Here is a 23,628-nt window from a genome sequence, read left to right as displayed (position 1 = left end):
ATCTGTTATAAAAAACTAAATCAAGAATATGGTTCATAAGTTTTAATTTACTTTGGGTTTTCTGTAGACAACACAAGGTGAAAATTATCTATACAGGGTCAAAAATATACATACAGCACACCTAATATTTAGTTGAATGTCCCTTAGCAAGTTTCACCTCGAGCAGACGCTTTTGGTAGCAATCATCCAGCTTCTGGCAGAATTCTGGTTGGATATTTGACCACTCATCTTCGCAGAATTGGTAAAGTTCATTTGTTGGGATCCTGGCCCTGACTCAAATTTTAAGCACAGTCCACAAATTTTCGATAGGGTTGAGATCAGGACTTCGGGAAGGCCATTCCAAAAGCTTAATGTTAGCCTGCTTTATCTATTCCACAACCAGCTTTGATGTGTGTTTGGGGTCACTGTCCTGTTGGAACACTCAATTGTTTCCAAGTTTCAACCATCTGGCTGATGGTTTGAGATTTTGCTGAATAATTCTATAGTAGTCCTCCTTCTTCATTATTCCATCCACTTTGTACAGTGCACCAGTTCCACTGGCAGCAAAACAGCCCCAGAGCATAATGCTACCACCACCATGCTTAACAGTTGGTACACCTTTACTACTCCAAACATACCTCTGGTCATTGTGGCCAAACATCTCAACTTTGTCTCATCTGACCTTAAAACTTTCCTCCAGAAGGCTTTTTCTTTGTTCATATGGACAGCCACAAATTTTAGACAGGCTTGAATGTGTCGATTCTGGAGCAGGGGCTTATTTCTTGTACAGCAGCCTTTCAGTCCATGGTGATGTAAAACTCGCTTGACTGTAGACAGTGACACTGATGTTCCAGCAGCTTCCAATTCCTGGCAGGCCTGTACCTTGGTGGTGCCTCGGTTTTTCCTTTTTGGAACTTTCAGTACCACTGAATTAATAATCTAAGTGTTTGTATGTATATTTCTGAGCCGGTATGTCAATGCACTTTTTAATGCACTATTTGTTGTAGGCTACAGAGTGTTAAATTCTTTCAACAGTCAGTTATAGGCTATTCAACATTGGCTATTCAAGGGGGGCTCAAAGGTAACCACATCAAAATATTTTTATTTTACTAATTTATTTATTTAAAGTTATATTGTGCCTTATTGGTAGCCTATGCCTGCTGGAATGAAAAAAAAAAAAAAAAAAAAACTGTTCAGTGTTAAATAAATATTTTGAAATAGTAGTTTTTGTAATTGATTTTTTTCTTTGAAAAGCAGGACAAAATAGTGAAAAGCGCATTTTGACTATTTAATTTATGCAGTGGTGAAAAAAATGGAAAAAACACGAAAAAACGTGTTCGGTATTTGGCCTTCAGCTTTCGGCCAAGTTTTTCATCATATTCGGTTTTGGCTTCGGCCAAGAATTTTAATTTCAGTGCATCCCTAGTGGGAAACGATCTGACATGATTTATCTTAATGTCATTTTTTACTTCGCAAAATCCTGCAGTTTTAACAGGGGTGTGTAGACTTTTTTATATCCACTGTGTTGCTGTTAGTGTATTCCAATAAATTACATATAAGGGACAGAGTGGGTTACCCTACATCTTTCTGGAATTACATATACTATGCAGATTAAAAAGCCAAGAAAAAGCTCAAAGTCTCTTTCAAGTAAGTGTTTAAGCAAGTGCTAATTGGCAGGAACATTACACCCAGGTTTGGAGGTATGCATTTTAGTCAACGTGACTGGTGATGAGGAAGTCAGCCTGGGCCACATACCAATCATCAATGCTTGCATCACTTTGTTGGTGATTCATCGTATAAGGCACTATACACATATGCACGATGCCCAAGCATCGTGCACAGGTACTCAGATGATATTTTCACAAAGGCGTGAAGGCATCTAAAGAGACAGCACAGTTGAGCAGTATGTGGCTAGATTCATTGTACGCGCTAGCCACACCATCCAAATGTGAGGATGGGTAGCATTTTGCATGTGAAGCAAATTTGTGCAGGCTATTTTGTGAGGAAGCAGCTACTGCTAAGGATGCTTGGGTTGCTGAATGCAGCTGAAGCAGTAGCTCATTTATGGCTGCCAGAGATAAGAAGCTTTCAAAATTGGGTCATCAGCCTATGACTAAACCCCAAATAGAAAAGAGAAAAGTGCACCCTCAGCTCATTGAGAAAGGCATGGGCCTGAACTCTCTAACCTCTGGAAAGAGGTCAGTCTGAGAGCAGTACCCCATTGGAGGGAGTTAATAACCACAGAAACTTCCCTCACTGGCTGGCTGGAACACATCAATGAGCTGGAATGAGGGCAGTACACCTAGTCCTCAAATATTTCCTAATAGTGTTGAGACACTACAGTGTTCTAGTCTGTTTGGACAATGTTGTGACAGTCAGGTATATCAACCACCAGGTTGGCATGAGGTCAGATGGATCACTTGCCAAAATGGGGTCACACATGATGGGGTGCCTTGGCAGCTTGCCCCTCAAAAAGATTTGTTGTCTTTGTTAGATGAAATGATTTGGCACCCTCAGCCAGGGCACATGCATCTATAGATATGGCTTCTCAGAAGGAAATGCAGATCATAGAATGTTATCCAGCAGTGCAGGAAATGTTATTAACCTCAAGTTCCATGAATGGCATGTGCTTCATCAAATGGATCCAGTGCAATGTCTACTGCCAAAAGTGTTAGCCTTCTGTAGGAATTTCTACACAAGGTATCTTCTACTCTGAAATGATATGTAGCAGCTATTACTGCTCATAGCAGTGCTAGAGATGGTATTTCACTAGGCATTCATAAATTAGTTGCAACCTTTCTGTAGGAATTGAGATGCCTCTGCCCATTGCACTGTCCAAAGACCCCACACTAGGACCTCACCCATGTGTTTGTGTAACTGAGATCCTCCTCTTATGAGCCAATACAGCCAATCAGAAGTAACCCGAGCGGCTGAATCCAGTGTCCCTGTTCAAGGTCATATCTCACCACATTTGTGAATCAATTGATTGACCTTTCAGTGTTCCATGAAGGGGAACCACCTGAACGATCCTTGTTATGCCCAGTGTGAGCCTTATGGTATTATCTGAACCTGACAGCACCAAGTGCTCCCCTGGCTAAGCAGACTGGCCAGTGCATAGCCAAAAAACAGACCAGGTGTCAGGACCTTTCCATAACATGTCATTCCATGTGAAGCATAGGCAGTACTCATAGGAGCGTTTCTCTAGGAGGTCTGTGCCACTGCTACCTTTGTATCACCATGCACCACTTCCAAGTTCTGTAAGATCAATATCACCCATCGAGTGAGTGTGATGGTCATATCCAAAGTTCTTCCATTTAGTCTTAGGGTGAGTTGGTTCCTAATGACATACTGCTATAACTTATCCAGGTGTTAAAACACTGCCCTTTGATGGTTAGGAGGAGTGAATACAAGATAACCACCATGTGCATTGATTAATGTGATAATTACAACTAAGACTATTCATGCAGCAATATTTGCTTATTTAAATCCAAACAGCAACATTTTTTTTTTTTTGGCCAGACAGTGTATGTGAATGAGAAGATGACACACATTGAAATAAATCTCATAGGAATCGAGTATACTGTCAGTATATTGAGACAGTATATTGAATGATATATCTTTTCATTCACATACACTGCCTGGCCAAAAAAATGCCGCTGTTTAGATTTAAATAAGCAAATGCTTAAGAGACTTTGATTGGATCATTATTGCAGTGATTAATATGTTTCAGCTTGCAACAATTCTTTTAACCCTAACTGATGCAGTGTGTAGCTTCTCATTTCTTAAACAACCATGTCGGAAGATGTATCTGGTCGTCATGGAAAACATATTACTGTGTTTCAGAAGTGACAAATTATTGGCCTGCATCAAGCAAAGGAAACAACTAGGAGATTGCTGAAATAGCTGCAATTGGGTTAAGAACTGTCCAGCACATTATTAAAACTTGGAAGGATAGTGGTGAACTGTCAAATTTACAAATGAAATGTGGTCGAAAATAAATTCCTTAATGATTGTGATCGGAGATCTTTAAAATGGTTGGTGTAGTCACATCATAAAAAATCTACAGTAGAACTCACAGCTATGTTTAATAGTGAACATAAAAGCATTTCCACATGCACAATGCGACGAGAACTTACACAATTGGGACTGCAGCTGTGTGGCCACAAGATAGCGACTTGTTAGTAAGGCTAATTGGAAAAAAAAAAAAAAAGACTTCCGTTTGCTAGGGAGCAAGATTAAGATTGGACTGTGGAGCAATGGAAAAAGATAATATGGTCTGATGAGTCCAGATTTACCCTATTCCAAAGCGATGGGTGTGTCAGGGTAAGAAGGGAAGTGAATGAAGTTGTATGCCCATCATGCATTATGGCGACTGTACAAGTCTCTGGGGGCACTGTTATGATCTGGGTTTGCTTCAATTGGTCAGGTCTAGTATCAGCAACATAATGCGGCAATAAAATGAAGTCAGCTGAGTACCTGAATGTACTGAATGTCCAGGTTTTGCCATCAATGCATTTTTTCTTTCCTGACGGCACAGGCATATTCAAGGATGACCATGCCAAGATTCATCAGGCTCAAGTTGTGAAAGAGTGGCTCAGGGAGCATGAGGAATCATTTTCACACATGAATTGGCCACCACAATACTGACCTTAACCCCACTGAAAGTTTTTGGGATGTGCTGGAGAAGACTTTTCAGAGTGGTGGTTAAAATTGCCTCTTATTTTTATATTACTTTGTATTGCATTTGACAGCAAAAGGGGGGAAAAAACCCCTATTTCGTGTTCAGTCTGCATTTGCCATGATTTTTTGATTGTTTAAAGGGGAATGGTTGATTTTAAAAGTGGTAGTCTAGATGCTATAGAAAAATCCTGTCTTGACTGACGATTTGAGAAAAATCTGTAAGCCTCGAAGGCATAAACTGCTTGCAAATAGAAAAAAGTTACATAGGCAGGTGCTTAACCCATGTGTGAATATATGTAACTTGATAGAAATGCACATTTGGATTCCCCTCTTAGCAGATGAATCAGGCAGATGAGAAATGTTGTTTGATACTGCATACACACAAAGTAATGACCAAGTAAATACATTTTTATCAATGATTACCACTACTGTGAACGTTCGTGTGAATGCACTTGAGTATATACCTTGCATATGTGGGGGACGTTCGGATGATTTCAAGGTCTGTGGGTAAACATGGGGCTGAAACAGACTCTATCTACTAATTTGGTTGAACAACAACTGAATGACCAATTTTATCAAATAAAATGTAAAATCTAATTTAATACTTTCTGTATGTGAATGCTAATAAACTTCACATCAGCAATTTTTCTTTTCTCCCAGACTTTCTCCTCTGTGTTAGCGGTGGTCTCTGGGGCCTTATTTCTATTGGAGCATAATGGGAGAGCTATTCCGTAGTGAGGAGATGACCCTAGCCCAGCTCTTCCTGCAGTCTGAGGCTGCATATTGTTGTGTCAGTGAATTGGGGGAGCTGGGAATGGTACAGTTCAGAGATGTGAGTATTCAAATATTTAGTAGGTTCTATAGTAGAGATGGTGAAAACTGCTTATTGTTTATTGTTGAAATGTAAAGATATGCATTTCCTGAGGAAAATATTGTGCTTGCAAGGAGAAGAATGGAATTGATGTATAACTGCAAGCAGCTATTAAGGGCTTTCTGTCTCCACCCCTTAACCATGGAGGAGGACAATTTAAAAGTTATGAGCAGCTTAACTAACATATGAATTTAACATCCCTTAGAGTGGATTTAGACAAAACTTCTTGGAATCCTTTAGGACAAGGTCGTTCGTTTACAAAGTTTGGACAAAATACATTACATTTTCACTTACAGTTTTGCGAGTTGACCATGAAATTCATTTTAGTGTTACGGAGAAACCGTCCATCATTTAAAAAAAAATCTGAGAAACAACTTCTGTTGAGGTTTGTTTGACAAAATTTGTTGCAGAAGGAGCAAATAAACCATTTTTGTTAAAATGCAAAATGGCTAAATTCCAGCCTGTCTCATTGCTCTGTATCATGTCCTAAATTACAAAATTTCTGTAACAAAATTCTTCAGGTCTTTTCGGATATGTTGAACATGCATTTTTTGTTTTTTAAACCGGAGCCTACATTAATAGCATCCATTGAACTTGGCTTAACCCAAAGAATCACATTTCTTCAACATTCTGATGCAGAGTTATTATTGTAAACATATCTCCAAATTTGCCCTATTGGTGGCACTGTCTTGAGTGGTGTACACCGAAGTTGCTGTGAAGGTAACTGAGATTGTCCTCTATCACTATGCCAAATTTCATAAAAAGTGTGCAAAGCATTCTATGGGCTACCATAGACTACCTTAGGAAGTATAATAATAAATAAGAAACCATACCTTCAGTGCTCAGCTCCCTAATACTACTACTACTATTACTATGAATAACGACGACGACGATGATAATAATAATAATAAATTTTGAATACTGTTATTTACTTGCAAGCACAGTAATAAGATTAATTATATTAAAATATTTTAATACAATACTTGCCTTATGAGTACAACCCCAATTCTGAAAAAGTTGGGACAGTATGAAAAATGCTAATAAAAAGAAAGATTTGTAAATATACTTTGACTTGTATTTAAACAAAAGATGTATAAAGACAAGGTATTTGATGTTCCCTTTCAAAGGGAACTTCGACGTTGCATTTAGCATAACAGTATGGGAACGCCTTGCGTGCGTGACCGGTATCTGAAGCTTGTGTAAAATCATGCCTCTACTTATAGGCCTGCCATGATCAGGTGACGTGGCAATTAAGCGTGTCGCATGATATATATATATATATATATATATATATATATATATATATATATATATATATATATATATATATGGTACCTGTGAACCACGCCGCCAGCCTTATTATTTTCAGCGAGACTACATGTCTGTTGTTTGTGTGACAAAAATGCTACATTTCTACTCGATATTTTCTCAAAATCTCTTAACTTTTCTATCCTTCTTTAGAGGAAAAGAGAGGTAAGTAATGAGCGAGAAAGAATTCAAGAAGTGTGTTACGGCTTGCTCCCGTTTCATCACGGGGAAAAGTGCACACTTTCTGGGTGAAGTGTTAGCGGTGTAGTATGCGATGGCTCAGTGAACGTATGCGAACGCCTACACTAAGCAGCGCGGCTCGTGACTCGCGCTCTTCAAGAAAAAAAAACGAAAGAAGCCGAAGTGAGTCGGGTTTCAGAGCCTCGCGGATCTGGGCCGGCCGCTGCCGAGGCAGCCAACCGTCTCAGGTTCGGGGGATCCCTTATAGATCCGGAAGAGGAGCCGGAGACGAGCGCTGCTCTATCTCTTGCTCTGTCTTCCAGGTTCGGCTCTCTGTTGGATTTTGGAGCTCGCGTCGCGGCGACTCCTTCCGCTATGGAAAGCCAAAAGGTAACAATTTCTCTCTGACTCCGAGGAGTTAGAAGGATGTGTTAAAAACTGAGAGCAGCATATAAAGAGCTGCTTGAAGTGATTACCCAGTGAAAGTAAATCCCTCACACTGCAGAAACTCCCCTGTCTTCCAGAAGTGCATGACAAAATCTCAGGCTTCTGGGGGAAAACCATGCATAAACCATATTCATAACCCCACTATGTTGGATTATTCATCCATTGTGGGGAATGAACGGCATGGCTATTTAGCTATGCTCAAGCTGGTGAAGGCGCTTGTGAGCTACCTCTCTCCACCGACAGCAGGTAATTACGGGGGCCGGTTTGCATCCAAGCCATGTAAGGCCACCGTGGCATTGGTGGGCAAGCCTATGCAGTAGTAGTCTTGCTTGTGGGTCACTGCAGACAATGACAGGGTTGCAGGCCTACCAAGCAGACCTGCTGAGTGAGCTCGACATACGGCGGCATTCAAAAAGCCAGTTCCTTCCCTGTTGTCTCGAGCTCAGCCAGGCAGCCACGAGTGGAGCATGGGCCAGCACTAGTGTGAGGGAGACCCAGAAGGCAAGTATGGCAGCCCGCCAACCCCTGCAGACAGCCAGGGGAACCGCACGGCCACAGTCGCGGTCTGCTACTAGGCCTGATCTGAGAATGGTCATAAAGGCCAAGCAGGCAAAGAAGAGCGGTCCTGAGGGGCCGGGGAGGGATGTATCTGGGGACATGAGGTTGTTAGGGCAGGTAGCCCCCAGTGCTACTGTAGGGCCACCCGTAGCCAAGGCGTTCAGTGTTCTCTGGTCATCAAGCTGTCATAGGACAACGAAAATCTGATGCTTTCCCTCCAATAGAATGTGGAATAGTTAACGTCACTAAAAGACCATCTGCCAGCGTGCAAACTACTGCCAAATGTGTCTCCATGGGTTTTGTCTACCGTAGAAAGGGTTACCGGGTCCAGTTTATAGCTCGACCTACCCCCCCCCCCCCCCCCCCCCCCCCCCCGCCCCCCGTTCACAGGTGTGCTCACCACAGCAGTCAGCACAGACCAGAGACCGACGTTAGCGCAGGAAGTAAGTTCCCTGTTGGACAATGGGGCCATAGAACATGTACACCGTTCCCGAAGGGAGGGAGGTTTACAGCCATTATTTCCTCTTCCGCAAAAAAGTGGAAGTATGCGGCCAATTTTAGATCTGCGTCATCTGAACCGTACTCTTCGGACATACAGGTTCAGAGGCTGACGCTCAAACTTATCGTGCCACAGATTCAGTTCGAGAACTGGTTTGTGGCGATAGATCTAAAAGTGCATATTTCCACATTGGAATATCACTAGCTTTATCCCATTGCACCTTCACAAAGTGCATGGATGTCACTCTGGCTCCATTGGGACTCCAGGGCATCTGTGTACCAAACTACCTGGACGATTTGTTAATTCTCACATGATCCAGGGAACTGGCGGTTCAACATCAAGATGTTGTTCTTGCCCACATGAAGAGCTTGGGGCTCAGGTTGAATCTCAGAAAAGTATACTTTCCCTGGTGCAGTGGACAACTTTTCTAGGGGTTATAGGATTCTACTGTGATGAGGGTGTTTCTATCCCCAACATGCGTAGTCAATCCTATCAACACTGAGCAAGATAAAGCTGGATCTTGGGAGACTTTTGGGGTGGAGTCCACACGTGGCCGAGCTCACATCTGTATGCTGCTCCCCCCGTCGCTTTACTCCCACAAGCTCTAGCGAGAGTTCGCCAAGACAGTCTGCTAGTAGCACCTTTTTGGCCAGCTCGAACATGATTCTGAGAGATAATATCCCTGCGAGATGGCACTCCTTGGGAGATTCCCGTCCGCAGGGATCCACTGTAGACCCAGTAAACTGTGCAATAGCTACAGTACTGGAGCTCCTACAAGAACATTTCTCAGCGGGGTGGGCTCCTTCTACAATCAGGGTTACGCGGCCGCCATTTCGGTCAGCAACGCCCCTGTTGATGGAGCCTCTGTGGGCCAACATCCTCTAACGTCGAAGTTCATGCGTGGTGTCAGATGGCTGAGACCCATCTGCAGGCCCCGCATACCTTCCTGGGACCTTCTGTGGTCCTGGAAGGTCTTTCGGGTGCCCCATTTGAGAGCCTAGATTGGATCTACTGTCTCAAACCGGAGGGCTGATTTATCACCCTCGGCCAGAACTACGGAAACTGTGGGTCTGGCCCCTGAGGGGCACCAGCTCATAGATTCTGGTCTCACAACTGAGATTGTAGAAACCATGTTAAATGCTAGAGCACCATCCACAACTGTGGATGCACTCAAGTGGCAGCTTTTTGTCTTGTGGTGTGAGGAACGTCAGCTAGACCCAGTGAACTGCGCAATAGCTACAGTCCTGGAGTTCTTACAAGAACGTTTCTCAGCAGGGTGGCTCCTTCTGCAATCAGGGTTACGGTGCCGCCATTTCGGCCAGCCATGCCCCTGTTGATGGAGCCTCTGTGGGGCAACATCCTCTAACTTCGAGGTTCATGCGTGGTGTCAGACAGCTGAGGCCCATCTGCAGGCCATGCATACCTTCCTGGGACCTTGCTGTGGTCTTGGAAGGTCTGTCAGGGGCCCCATTTGAGCCCTTAGAGTCAATCTCTGAGAATCTGCTGACTCTAAAGTTAGCTCTTTTACTGGCCCTGACATTTCTCAAGCGAGTGGGAGGTCTACAAGCTCTCTCTGTTGCCCCTTCCTGCCTTGACTTTACCCTTGGATTAGCCAAGGCCTTCCTGTATCCTAGGCCGGATTATATTCCTAAAGTGCCTACATCGGCTGCCCACCCTGTGGTGTTGCAGGCTTTCTGTCCTCCTCTGTTCCTCACCCCCAAACAAGAGAGGATGCACCAGCTGTGTCCAGTAAGGGCTCACTGTACTTATGTCCACTGCTCCGGCCAAAGTCGGAGCAGCTACTGGTCTGCTTTCGCAGCGACAGGAAAAGTGATGCTGTGTCAAAGCAGCGCATTTCTACTTGGATAGTGGAAGCAATCTCTAGGGCTTACGACACGCGGTCTCGCCATGCCTCTGGGCATAAGAGCTCATTCCACTAGGGAGGACGCCTCCTCGAAGGCTTTGTCCAAAGGGATATCCTTACAGGATGTGTGTGCGGCTGCAGGGTGGTCTACGCCACACACATTCATTCGTTATTACAGCCTGGATATTCATTCCACCCAGGGCTCGAGTGTCTTGCAGTGACCCTTGGGCTTGGGTATTTTTGAACAGGCCATAACCTCGGTATGACGGAGTGGGTATTCCCGTTCCCAAACTTATGCTGAATGCAACGTCGACGTTCCCTTCGAAAGGGAACGTCGGGGTTACACATGTAACCCTGTTCCCTGAGAAGGGAACGAGACGTTACATAGCACTGTCATACCAGGGCAGGCCTGTGAATTGCATCTTCCCTTCAGATAATAGAGGCTGGCGGCGTGGTTCATAGGTGCCATATATATATCATACGACGTGCTTAATTGCCACGTCACCTGATCATGGCAGGCCTATAAGTAGAGGCATGATTTTACATAAGCTTCAGATACTGGTCAGGCGCACAAGGCGTTCACATACTGTTATGCTAAATGCAACGTCTCGTTCCCTTCTCAGGGAACAGGGTTACATGCGTAACCCCTATCTTTTACCTAATCAACTACATAGTTTTTTGAAGGTAAACGTTTATTTTGATACTGGTGCATGCCACACGTTCCAAAAACGTTGGACAGGGGCAATTTAGGACTAGTAGTGATGTGACAAGTTGAAATAAGGTGATGTGAAACAGGTGAGGCAATCATCTAATCATAGTATATAAGGAGCTTCCAAACAAGGCCTATCCCATCAAAAACAAGGACAGTGCACAATATAATTAAAAGATTCAAGGAATCCGGTCAAATCTCGGTACATAAAAGGCAAGGCTGAAAACCACTTCTGAATGCGTGTCATCTTCGATCCCTCAGACGTCACTGTCTTAAAAACCGTCATGAGTCTGTAATGGATATCCTGACATGGGCTCACGAATACGTTCATAAACCTTTGTCAGTCAACACTATTCGCCACTGCATCCACAGATGCAAGTTAAGGCTTTACCATGGAAAGCCGAAGCCATACATCAACACTGTCCAGAAGACCCGCTGACATCTCTGGACTCAGGCTCATCTGAGATGGACAGTAGCACAGTGAAATCGTGTTTTGTGGTCTGCTGAGTCAACATTTCAAATATTGTTTTGGACAAAACAGCTGTTGTGTCCACCGCACCAAAGAGGAAAAGGACCATCCAAGCTGTCTGTCATGGTATGGGTGTGTGTCAGTGTCCATGGCATGGGTAACTTGCAAATCTGTGAGGGCACCATTAATGCAGAAAGATATGTACACATTTTGGAGAAACATATGCTGCCATCCAGAAGTCGTCTTTTCCGGGGACATCCCTGCATTTTCCAGCACAACAATGCCAAACCATATTCTGCCCGGATTACGCATGGTAGCATAAACAGAGAGTGTGGGAGCTAGCATAGGCTGCCTGCAGTCCTGACGTGTCTCTGATTGAGAATGTGTGGTGCATTATGAAGTGCAAAATAAGGCAACAAAAACCCAGTACAGTTGTGCAGCTGAAGAAATGCATAATGGATGAATGGGGAAAATTCTGCTTGGTAAATTTAATCAACTGGTGTCTTCAGTGCCCAAACGTTTAATAAGTGTTATTAAAAGAAAAGGCGATGTTACACAGTGGTAAACAGTTGACTGTCCCAACTTTTTTGGAGTGTGTTGCAGTCATCAGATTAGAAATGAGTGTAGATTTTCACAAATTAAATTTAAAAAATAAAACATCAAATAACGTGTTAATAATGTGTTTTCAATATAGTACAAGGTGAAATTGAATTTTCATATGATTCTTTTGGCATTTTCTTGCATTTTCCATACTGTCCCAACTTTTTTTAATTGGTGTTGTATGAGTCTTTTCAATGCTCTCCTAGCCTTAAAAGCAAAGTAACTAACCATGTCATCAACCCATTTTTTAGCTCAACCCCGATGTGAATGTGTTCCAGAGGAAGTTTGTGAATGAAGTGAGGCGCTGTGAGGAGATGGATAGAAAACTGCGTGAGTCACACACAACAACTTTACTGACACTCCAGTGCAAAGTTTGTAAAAGTGAAAATTGGTTGGGAGATTTTGAATAGTCCAGTGAATGGATATTTATTAGGGCTGCAACTAACGATTATTTTCATAATCGATTAGTTGGCTGATTATTTTTTCTGATTAATCGGATTGGGGGCAAACTTTGAGTACCCTTTTTTTTTTTAGTTTATTTAAAATAAAATCCACATACTGAGTGTTACAAATATAAACTTCAGACTAAAACTTTACACAACTGTTTGTCCAATTAAATGGCGCACTTATATAGCGCTTTTATCCAAAGCGCTTTACACTGTGTCTCATTCACCCATTCACACACACACACACACACACACACACACACACACACACACACACAAATAGCAACCCTGTTCCCTGAGAAGGGAATGAGACATTGCGTGAGGTCCATTCTGTGGGAAGCGCCCTCACACGTGACCGGTATCTGAAGCTTGTGGAACATCATGCCTTGATGTCATGATCAGGTGATAAGGCAATTAAGCGCATTGTGTGATATAAAAACGGCACCTGTGAACTGCGTCATCAGCCTCTATTATCTGAAGTGAAGATGCAATTCACAGGCAGGCCCCAGTATGACAAAGCTATGCAACGTCTTGTTCACTTCTCAGAGAACAGGGTTACATGCCTAACCCAGACGTTCCATTTCAAAAGGAACTCAACGTTGCTTGAGTTTCATGTTGTGGGAACTACAATACCAACTCCGTCGTACTGAGGGTATGGCCTGTATAAAAAGATCCTGCAAGACACTCGAACCCGGGGTGGAATGTATATCCAGGCTATAATATTGAATAAATGTGTGTGTCGTAGACCACCCCACTGCAGCACACACATCCTGTAAGGGTACCCCTTTGGACAAAGCCTTTGAGGAGGCGACACCCCTAGTGGAATGAGCCCTTATGCCCAGAGGCATAGAGAGATTGCGCACCTCATAAGCGATAGAGATTGCTTCCACTACCCAATTAGAGATGCGCTGCTTCGACAAAGCATCACCTCTACTGTCGCTGCCAAAGCAGACCAGCAGCTGCTCCAACTTACGCCACTGGCCGTAACAATGGATGTAAGTAGAGAGAGCCTTTACTGGACACAGTAGGTGCAATTTCTCTTGTTCTGGTGGGAGGAACGGAGGAGGGCAGAAGGCCTGCAACACTATTGGCTTGGCAGCAGATGTAGGCACTTTAGGAATATAATCCAGCCTAGGATATAGGAAGGCCTTTGCTAATCCAGGGGTAAAGTCAAGGCAGGAAGGGGCAACTGAGAGAGCTTATAAATCTCCTACTCGCTTGAGAGATGCCAGAGCCAGCAGAAGAGCTCCCTTTAGTGTCAGAAGCTTCTCTGAGGCTGACTCTAAGGGCTCAAATGGGGCACTTGACAGAACTTCTAGGACCACAGAAAGGTCCAGTAAGGTATGCATGGTCTGCAGATGGGCCTCAGCTGCCTGACACCACGACTAAACCTCAAAGTTAGAGGATGTTGCCACACAGAGGCTCCATCAATAGGGCATGGCTGGCTAAAGTGGCAGCCATGTAGACGGCGACAACCGTGCTGAGAAATGTCCCTGTAAGAACTCTAGGACTGTAGCTATTCTGTAGGTCACTGGGTCTAGCTGATGTTCCTCACACCATGACACAAAAAGTCACCACTTGAGCGCATACAATGGTGTATGTTGCTCTAGCTTTCAACATGGTCTCTGCAACCTCAGTTACGAGACCAGAATCTATGAGCTGGTGCCCCTCAGGGGCCAGGCCCACAGTTTCCATTTTTCCAGCCGAGGGTGATGAATCTCTAAAGGAGTGCCGTCCAGCAGGGATATTATGTCTGAGAACCATATTCGAGCTGGACAATAAGGTGCTACTACCAGCAGATGTAGACTGTCTTGGCGAACTCTCGCTAGAACTTGTGGGAGCAGAGCAATCACGGGAAATACTTACAGATGTGACCTCGGCCACATGTGCACCATGGCGTCCAGCCCCAGTGGTGTGGGAGGAGTGAGGGAAAACCAATGTGGGCAGTGTGTTGTCTCCTCGGAGGTGAACACATCCACTTCCGCTTGGTCGAACCTTCCCCATATGGACTCCACCAATTGTGGATGGAGCCTCCAATCCCTGAGCCTCAGTCCCTGCCTCAACGGGATGTCTGCCCCCACATTCCAGTTACCCAGAATGTACATTGCACTCACTGACAAAAACTTTCCCTCTGCCCAGTGAAGAATTAATTGCACCTGACTGAACAGGGGGCGCGAACATAATCCTCCCTGATGGTTGATATGAGACCACCACTGTGTTGTCTGTCACAACTAACACATGGTGAACTCTCAATTGAAGTAGAAAGAATTTCTGTGCTAGAAACATGGCTCGCATTTCTAGGCGATTTATATGCCACTCCTTATGAGGGCCACTCCAGAGACCGTGAGCTGGACAGCCATCTAAGACCACGCTCCAGCCCGTGAGGGAGGTGTCTGTCATTACCGATTTGCGATAAGGAGACACCCCTAGAGTGTGACGCAAGGCTAGAAACTGAGGACACCTCCAAATTCTCAGAGAACATAGGCATCGCCGTGTGGCACTGATTACTCTGAGGTTTTGTCTTTTGGATGAAACCCCCGACTTTTCAGCCACCACTGAAACGGTCTCCTGTGCAATAGGCCCAACAATATGATGTTGGCTGCTGCTGCCATAAGCCCCAATAGTCTGTCATAGAGACTGGAGGGGATGCCGAGATCCAGCTTTATCTTGCTCAATGTTGATAGGATTGACCCTACGTATGTTGGGGATAGAAATGCCCTTCCACTCCTATCTTTTTTGCAGACCAGGAAATAATGGCTGTAAAAACCTCCCTCCCTCAGAGAACGGGGTACATGTTCTATAATCCCTTTGTCCAAGAGGGACTTCCTGCACTAACGTTGGGCTCTGCTCTGTGCTGACTACTGTGGTGAGCACACCTCTGAACTGGGGGGGTCGAGCTCTGAACTGGACCCGGTAACCCTTTTCTACAGTAGACAGAACCCCTGGAGACACATTTGGCAGTAGTTTCCACGCTGCCAGATGGTCTTTAAGTGACGTTAACTTTTCCACATTTGAAAGGGAAGTTGAAAGGATCAGATTTTCGTTGCCCTGTGCCAGCTCGCTGACCAGAGATGAGAGGAGAGGAGGCCCTACAGTCATACTGGGGCTAACTGCCCTAACAACCTCATGTCCCCTGATATGTCCCTCCACTGCCCTTCAGGACCGCTCCTCCTTTGTCTGCTTGGCCTTTATGACCATTCTCAGATCAGGCCTAGTAGCAGGCCGCGACTGTGACTGCCCGTTTCCCCTGGCTGTCTGCGGGGGGAGGTGGCCGCCACACTCGCCTTCTGTGCCTACCTCGCACTAGCGCTGGACCGGGCTCTACTCGTGGATGCCCGGGTGAACTCAACACAACAGGGAAGGAATTGACTGACTGCCGCCGTATGTCGAGCTTATTAAGCAGGTTTGCTTGGTAGGCCTGCAACACTGCCATTGTATGCAGTGACCAACAAGCAAGACCCAGTACTGCATAAGCTTTGCCCACCAACGATGCGGTGGCCTTACATGGCTTGGATGGCAAAACCTGCCTCCCTAAATTACCTGCCATCGATGGAGAGATGTAGCTCGCAAGCACCTCTTCCACCTTCAGCATAGCTAAATAGCCATGCGGCTCATTCCCCACTATGGCCAGATAATCCTTGCGGGGTTATAAATACGGCTAGTGTGTTGTTTTCCTCAGAAGCATGATATTTCATAATGCACTTCTGGAAAAAAGGGAGTTTTCTGTGGTGTGCGGGAGATTTATTTTCTCTGGGGAGTAAGTGCTCATCCAGCCTGCTGCGAACCACTTTCTCTTCCCCCGGGCCAGTCTAGATTTAGTTTTTCAACTCCCCTGTCCATGGGGATGAGGACATTTTATGAAATGTTGAAAAATTGGTCCGTCTTAATGAGTTACAGAACATGTTGATCCTATTTTCCACAGGGTTTGTGGAGAAGGAGATTAAGAAAGCTAACATCCCCACTGTGGACACTGGTGAAAATCCAGAAGTACCATTTCCACGAGACATGATCGATCTTGAGGTCTATGTTTATTTTAATATTTTACTACATTATTATGCACTGTGGGTATAAATATTTGAACATACTAAGAGGTTTTAATACTGATAATTGAAATAATAATAATAATTAAAAATTGTATGATAATTTTATACTGGGTATACCAATCAGTTTTCCAAATTCTTTTTGCATTTTATTTTGGATTTACAGGCAACTTTTGAGAAGCTGGAGAATGAACTGAAGGAAATCAACACCAACCAAGAGGCCCTGAAAAAGAATTTCCTGGAGCTGACTGAGTTAAAACACATCCTAAGACGTACCCAGCAGTTCTTTGATGAGGTCTGGTCTTTGATTATTAGACCTATTTAATTATGGGTTTAGCATCAATATCACTAATGCAGATTATACAGGAAGAGAGATTTGCACTGGTGGTGCACACATGCTTTTGTGTGTCATGATCTGATATGCATGAAAGCATAGTGTAGCTATGTGTAGCTAGACATATTCACATACTGGAAAGTGCACAATTGACTGACTTCACTGAGTCATGCAAATGTTAACATTTGAATCTGATGAAAATTAGTCTATAGCAAACATTTTCTTTCTGAAAAATGTACAAACCATAATGTTCATGTTTCTCAAACTGCTTCCACATTCATATTTACTGTTTACTTTTCTTTGAAGTTTGTGCGCACATCATTAAAGCTGAGCACTGTCACGTATCGTGACGTAACGGAGATAAGGTAGGATGCAAGTGCAGTATGAACAGTTTTATTGAGAGACACGCAGGCAGGTAAATCCAAACAGTAATCCACAAATGTAATCCAGTAACATGCAAAGTTCAGGCGATCGGCAAACAGGCATAAAGGGGCGAGGCAGGAATCAAGGTTGCGGTCACGGAAATACAGGGTCGAGAAACAAAACAAGAAACATGAACAATAGCGCGGGACTGGGAGCGGAGAAACCAGCGTGAACTAAACAGATGAATCTAAACATGAAACATGAACTGTGACTGTGGCTGTGGTTATCTATCGTAAGGACTCTAAACTAATCTATTATAATATTCCGCGCTGTGTGCTGGGAGGCACGCGGTATATATACAAATATAATCAGCCTCGTAATGGCTGACGGCTGAGGGCAATTCAAACACATGTGAAACAACAACCAATGACAGAACGGGGAGGAGACGTAACAGAAACATAAACAAATGCACGTGTCGAAATGTCACGATTGTCAACAAGGGAAAAGCAGGTGCTTGCGCACCTGCTCGTGCACGCGCGCTCACATGCTCCACAGCACGCTGCTTGAAGGGGAACTCGTGACAAGCACTGCCTGTTTTTTTAAATTTTTTAAAATTTCAACCTGAGAGGAACAGAGAAACAACATATAACTTGTTTTACATCCTTTTGGTCCAGACCATCAAGGCAGTTTCCACAAGAACTAGTAGAGTTGTCCCAGTTGCTTATTTCCTTGCAAAGTACTAATATACAGTGGCCCCAAAAAGAATTTGGACACTTCGGCCACAATTACAAATGTATGAATTTCACTGCATTAGAAAACAATGTGAAATCAAATGGCATTTGTTTTAAAGAAAGATACCACAAGTACACCTTTCAAGCAAAACATTTCCCAAAAAGAGAAATATTAAAATAATTTATATTATTCAGTGGGGCATGATGGCTTAGCACATTCGTCTTGTACCTCTGGGGTTGGGGGTTTGAATCCCGCCACTGACCTGTGTGCGCTGAGTTTGCATTTTCTTCCTGCGCTTCAGTAGTTTTCTCCGGTTTCCTCCCTAATCGTAGGATAAGCGTTAAATGGATGGATAGATGGATACTTTTCAAAATAAGACAAAAAAGTAGTACAGTGTTTTAATATTTACAGTTTTATGAAAAAGTATTTTCTCAAATCCTGATTTCTTCTGTTTTCTGTACATCTCATACAAAATTGTTTCAGAAATCTAAAAAAACAAAATCAAAGGTAAAACAAAGGCAACCTGAGTAAACACAAAATACAGTTTTTAAATGAGAATGTTATTTATTGAAGCAACAAAGTTATCCAATACCAACTGGGCCTGTGTGAAAATGTATTTGCCCTGTAGTTACTAATTCCCAAAATACATGAAACTGCATTCATAATGGGGTTCAGCTGGACTAGACGCAACCAGGCCTGATTACTGCAAACCCTGTTCAATGAAATCAACACTTAAATAGAACTTTTTAAACAGCGTGAAGTTGGTTAAAAGGTTCTAGGATTCCAAAGAGCCACAATGAGAGCCAATATCTCCAAAGGGGAAAAAAAACTTGGCACAGCAGTAAACCTTCCCAGAATTGGGCTTCTGTCCTCCAAGAGCACAGCAACAAGAGAATCCAGGAAGTCAGAAAAGCTCCAAGGACAACATCAAAGGAACTACAGGCCTCTCTTGCATCAATAAAGGTCACTGTTCATGATTCCACTACCAGAAAGACACTGGACAACAATGGCATCCATCGAAGACCGCGAGGTGAAAACAACTGCTAACCCAGAAGAACATTAGGGCTTGTCTGAATTTTGCCAAAACACACCTTGATGATCCTCAAACCTTTTGGGAGGTTCTGCGGATTGAAAGTGGAACTGTTTGGAAGACAGGGGTCCTATTACATCTGCTGTAAACCAAAACAATGAATTCCACAGAAAGAACATCATACCTACGGTCAAGCATGGTGATGGCAGTGTGATGATGTGGGGCTGCTTTGCTGCTCCAGGGCCTGGGCAATTGCAATTATTGAGGGAAACATAAATTCTGCTCTCTACCAGAAAATCCTAAAGGAGAATTTCTGGTCCTCAGTCCAAAAAATTTTAACTCAAGCGCAACTGGAGTATGCAGCAAGACAATGATACAAAGCATAGGAGTAAGTCTACCTCTGAATGACTCAAAAAAGCAAAATTAAGGTTTTGGAATGGCCCAGTCAAAGTCCTGACTTGAACCACTGTGATGCTGTGGCAAGACCTTAAATGGACAGTTCATGGTAAAAAAAAAAACCCTCCAGTTTGGCTGAACTAAAGCAGTTCCCTTTCAAAAGGAACTAAATTTTGCTTGAGCTTCATGCAGTGGGAATGCCTCATCGCGTGTCCAGTATCTGAAGCCTGTGTAAAATCACGGCAATTTATTGCTTGCCGTGGTCAAGTGACGTGGCATTTCGTTGAATTCTGTTGTTCATGTGGATATAAAACCTCTGTGTTTGATTATGGATGTTGCCTAGTATTACTTTACTGTCTGTATGATACAAAATGATCAAAGGTAATCTCTTCCACAATCAACTCTGCAATCGTCACTGCTAATACAGCAGCACACAACTCCAGTATTGGGAAAGTAATGTCTGGCTGTGGTGCTAATTTGGATTTCCCAAATAAGAAGTTAACATCTGTGTGACCATGTTGATCTGTCACCTTCAGGTATCCTACAGCAACAATGGCTGTGGCTGATGCATCAGCAATAACACAAAGTTCTTTACTATTCTATTCCTCCGACATCAGACAGAGGAATGGATGTGCAAACACATGGTATTTGAAGCTCTGTCAAATCTTGAAGAGAATTTTTCCATTTTCTCCACTCGAACTCCCTCTGGCCTAAGGGAATCCCAGACCTCACCTTGTTTGATAAGTTACCTCAACAATAACCTCCCTTGTATAGTAACAGGCGCAAGGAATCCAAGAGGCTCATACAAGCCATTCATGGTAGATCGGACTCCTCTCCAAGTGAAAGGCTTGTCATTGTCTGAACCATGAAACATGAAAGACTCTGTTGCAACATTCCAGGACACACCAAGGCTATGCAGGATGAGAAGGCCATCAGTGAAAAGTTGCAGATCTTTAATGCCCTCATCACGATCTTCCACCGAAAAGGTTTTAGTCACATTTGTACAGTTAGAGATAATCTTGTGCAGTTTAAGTTTAGACACTGCAAGCATCTCTTGTGTACGTTTGAGAATTTCTATTGCCTCTGCTTCTGTGGTGCATGATTTCAGCATGTCATCAAGATAGAGCTCCTTTTCCACCAGCTTTCTGGTGTCACTGCCGAAACCCTCTTCATGTTCTTTGGCTGCTCTCCATAGACCATAGATAGCCACTGCTGGTGATGGGCTATTCCCGAAAACATGCACACGCATTCTGCAATCTACAATTTCGCTGTCAATATCATTGTTTCTGTACCACATGAATCTAAGATAATCCCTATGGTCCTCCTTAACCAGAAAACAGTGAAATATGTGTTGTATGTCACAAGCTGTTTACAGAATCTTATCAGGACCCCTAGCAGGCTGTTATTCAAATCAGTACCTGTGAGAAGTACATTGTTCAGTGAAACCCCATCATATGGTGCGCTTGAATCGAAGACGATTCGAATTTTGTCAGGTTTCTTAGGATGATACACCCCAAACAGCAGCGAGTACCACACTTCCTGGCCTTGCTGAAGAGATGGTGCAATCTCTGCATGCTCATTTTTTAGCAAGTTAGCCATAAAATCCGGGAAATGTGCTTTCATTTGCCGTCGCTTGTTCAGCGTGTTTCGCAGCATTAGAAGCAATTTGACTGTGTAGTCTATGTTGTTGTGTAGACTTTGTCTGGGCTCACAAAAGGGCAGCAGAGCAATTGTTGCACCTGTCCTGAAATATCTCCTTGTCCACGATCTGGAAAAACCTAGTGTCTTCCACAGATGGAGCGATCTTATGATCATTCGCAGTGTAGGAGAACCTACACCAATGCTTTCACCATCAGGCACTAACAGAATGGGGCCCTCAGATATGGTTTCTAGAGGTTCTTGCCATTGTGGATTAACATCCCACTTATCTTTTACCTTGATTTGACTGTAACATGGACTCAGAAAACTGTGACAGCCATTTTCTGAGATGAAAATCTTAAAGGCCAAAGCTAGCCTATGAGCTACTTTGGAGACACACATCCCCAATGACAACCCAGCCCAAATCCATTTTTGTGCAAAAGGGGCGTTATTTGGACCATTAATTTGTTTGTGTACTTGTAGGATGTCTCTGCCCGGTAAAAGAAGAATCTCAGCATCAGAGTCAAGCTCTCTCTCTCTCTCTCTCTCTCTCTCTCTCTCTCTCTCTCTCTCTCTATATATATATATATATATATATATATATATATATATATATATATATATATATATATATATATATATATATATATATATATATATAAAATAATAATCTATAAATAATATATATATCCTCTTTCTCTTTGTGTCCAGCTGGATAGACAGAAACTAGACAAATTTTCTAACAACACTCAGACCTTCACTGCAGACTTCCGTGCACTCAGACGTAACCTCATGACCAGCTGATTTGTCTTTCACCCCACCATGCTCTGAGGTAGGGGTAGATGCCTGAGATTTCTAGGGGGCAGGACCTGGATGAAGGGCTGAAGAGTGACGGTTCCTTCCACACTTCCACAGTGCAGTTTTTGGCAAAATGGTCTGTAGAAAAACAACAACGGTAACACACAGACCAATCTTTCAGGAACTGCATTCTATCTTGTAGAGATTTCTATCTGAACCCTGTGCATCTTATTAAAGGACAAGGTTTTCCATGTATAGGGCAGATTTTGTTCGGGCTAACTGATCTCTTTTCTTGTTCAGATTGTACTTTAGTTGAAGGATTAACTTGTCTTGTGAACAGATACTGGCATTTGTCTTTGTCTCTCAAATCTTTCTCCTTGCTCATATTTCACGAGGAAACATACTGAAACTCGGATCTGTACGTGCTTTTGCTACTGAACAAACAAAATTCACAAAAAATGAGAAAGGTGGAAAAGCAACATGATATTTTTGTTTATATTTGGATCCAAATGACATCCACTTTTCTTGAATGTTACATTGAAGTTTCTCCACAATAGGTCCAAATATGCCAAAAAGTGTCCAAATATGCCAGGTAAGTATCCTTCAAGCTTAGCAGCGTCAAGTTCTGAAAGGATGTCTCCTAAATCTCAAAGCTTTCGTGGGTCTTTGTTTGTTACTCTGGGGAAGTTTTCGAGTTTGGCAAAAAGAGCATGTTCAATTGCTTCTGGAGTACCATATATTTCCTCAAGTTTCTGGCATGTCATTATCAGCGCAGCTGACGAGTTTCTGATATAACAGCTTTATTATATAGTGCCTTTAAAGCAGCTTCTCAAGGCACTTTACACAATAAGAAAATAAAAAAACACAGATAAAAACGTCTGGGTTACACATTTAACCCTTTTCCCTGAGAAGGGAACGAGACGTTGCGTTTAGCATAACAGTATGGGAGCGCCTCTCCCGCACGACCGGCATCTGAAGCTTGTGTAAAATCATGCCTATTTATAGGCTTGCCGTGATCAGGTGATGTGGCAATTAAGCGCATCTTGTGAGATATATATATATGGCACCTGTGAACCATGCCGTCAGCCTTATTATCTTCAGCAAGACTGCTTGTTGGTTGTTTGTGTAAAGACACAAAAAGATGCTTAATTTCCTCTCTATCTTTTCTTAAAAAAGAGAAGATAAAAAGGAATGAGACAGAGAGAAAAATATGAGTGAGAGAATTCAGTAGTGTTATCCCATGCTCCCATTTCATCATGGGGAGTAGTGCACACTTTGTGTGAAGTTTCTAGGGTTGGAGCATGCGATGGCAGCCCTTCAGAGGTCTGAATGTGCATTATAACGCCTACATTAGGCAGCTCTGCTTGCGACTCGCTCTCTTCTCGGAAGCCGAAGTGAGTTAGGTTTCAGAGCCTTGCGGATCTGGGCTGACCACTGCCGAGGCAGCTCGCCGTCTCAGGTCTGGGGGATCTCTTATGGATCCAGAAGAGGAGCCGGAGACAAGCGCTGCTTTTAATCCGCTCGATCTCTCTCGCACGGCGTAAAATGTCAACACAGTCACTGTGATAGTGGAATCTGCACACAATAGCTCGTGGTCGTTCACCAGGCTTGGGCTTCAGCTGAAGGGTCCGGTGGGACCGGTCCAAAACCGGCTCCTTCTCCAGACCAAACGCTTCTTTTAACAAGG

At 43.5% G+C, this 23,628-nt stretch overlaps 1 protein-coding gene across 9 annotated transcripts in view; it reads left to right on the top strand.

Annotated features, from left to right (window-relative positions):
* The window catches only part of atp6v0a1b (ATPase H+ transporting V0 subunit a1b), a 102,857-nt gene that overhangs the window by 7,258 nt on the left and 71,971 nt on the right, over positions 1-23,628 (top strand). For 6 of the 9 annotated variants that reach the window (XM_017453790.3, XM_017453788.3, XM_017453787.3 and 3 more), the window contains exons 2-5: positions 5,320-5,491; positions 12,416-12,494; positions 16,533-16,630; positions 16,817-16,945. In XM_017453790.3, coding sequence (XP_017309279.1) covers positions 5,375-5,491; positions 12,416-12,494; positions 16,533-16,630; positions 16,817-16,945 — 423 coding nt within the window. In that variant the 5' untranslated portion in view covers positions 5,320-5,374. The remainder of the gene's footprint in view (positions 1-5,319; positions 5,492-12,415; positions 12,495-16,532; positions 16,631-16,816; positions 16,946-23,628) is intronic. The other 3 variants (XM_017453789.3, XM_053674857.1, XM_047150096.2) reach the window with 3 other exon arrangements.

Source organism: Ictalurus punctatus, chromosome 23, assembly GCF_001660625.3.
Source record: "Ictalurus punctatus breed USDA103 chromosome 23, Coco_2.0, whole genome shotgun sequence".
In the NCBI taxonomy this organism is placed as follows: Eukaryota; Metazoa; Chordata; class Actinopteri; order Siluriformes; family Ictaluridae; genus Ictalurus; species Ictalurus punctatus.
This window is presented reverse-complemented; position numbering and strand designations above follow the sequence as displayed.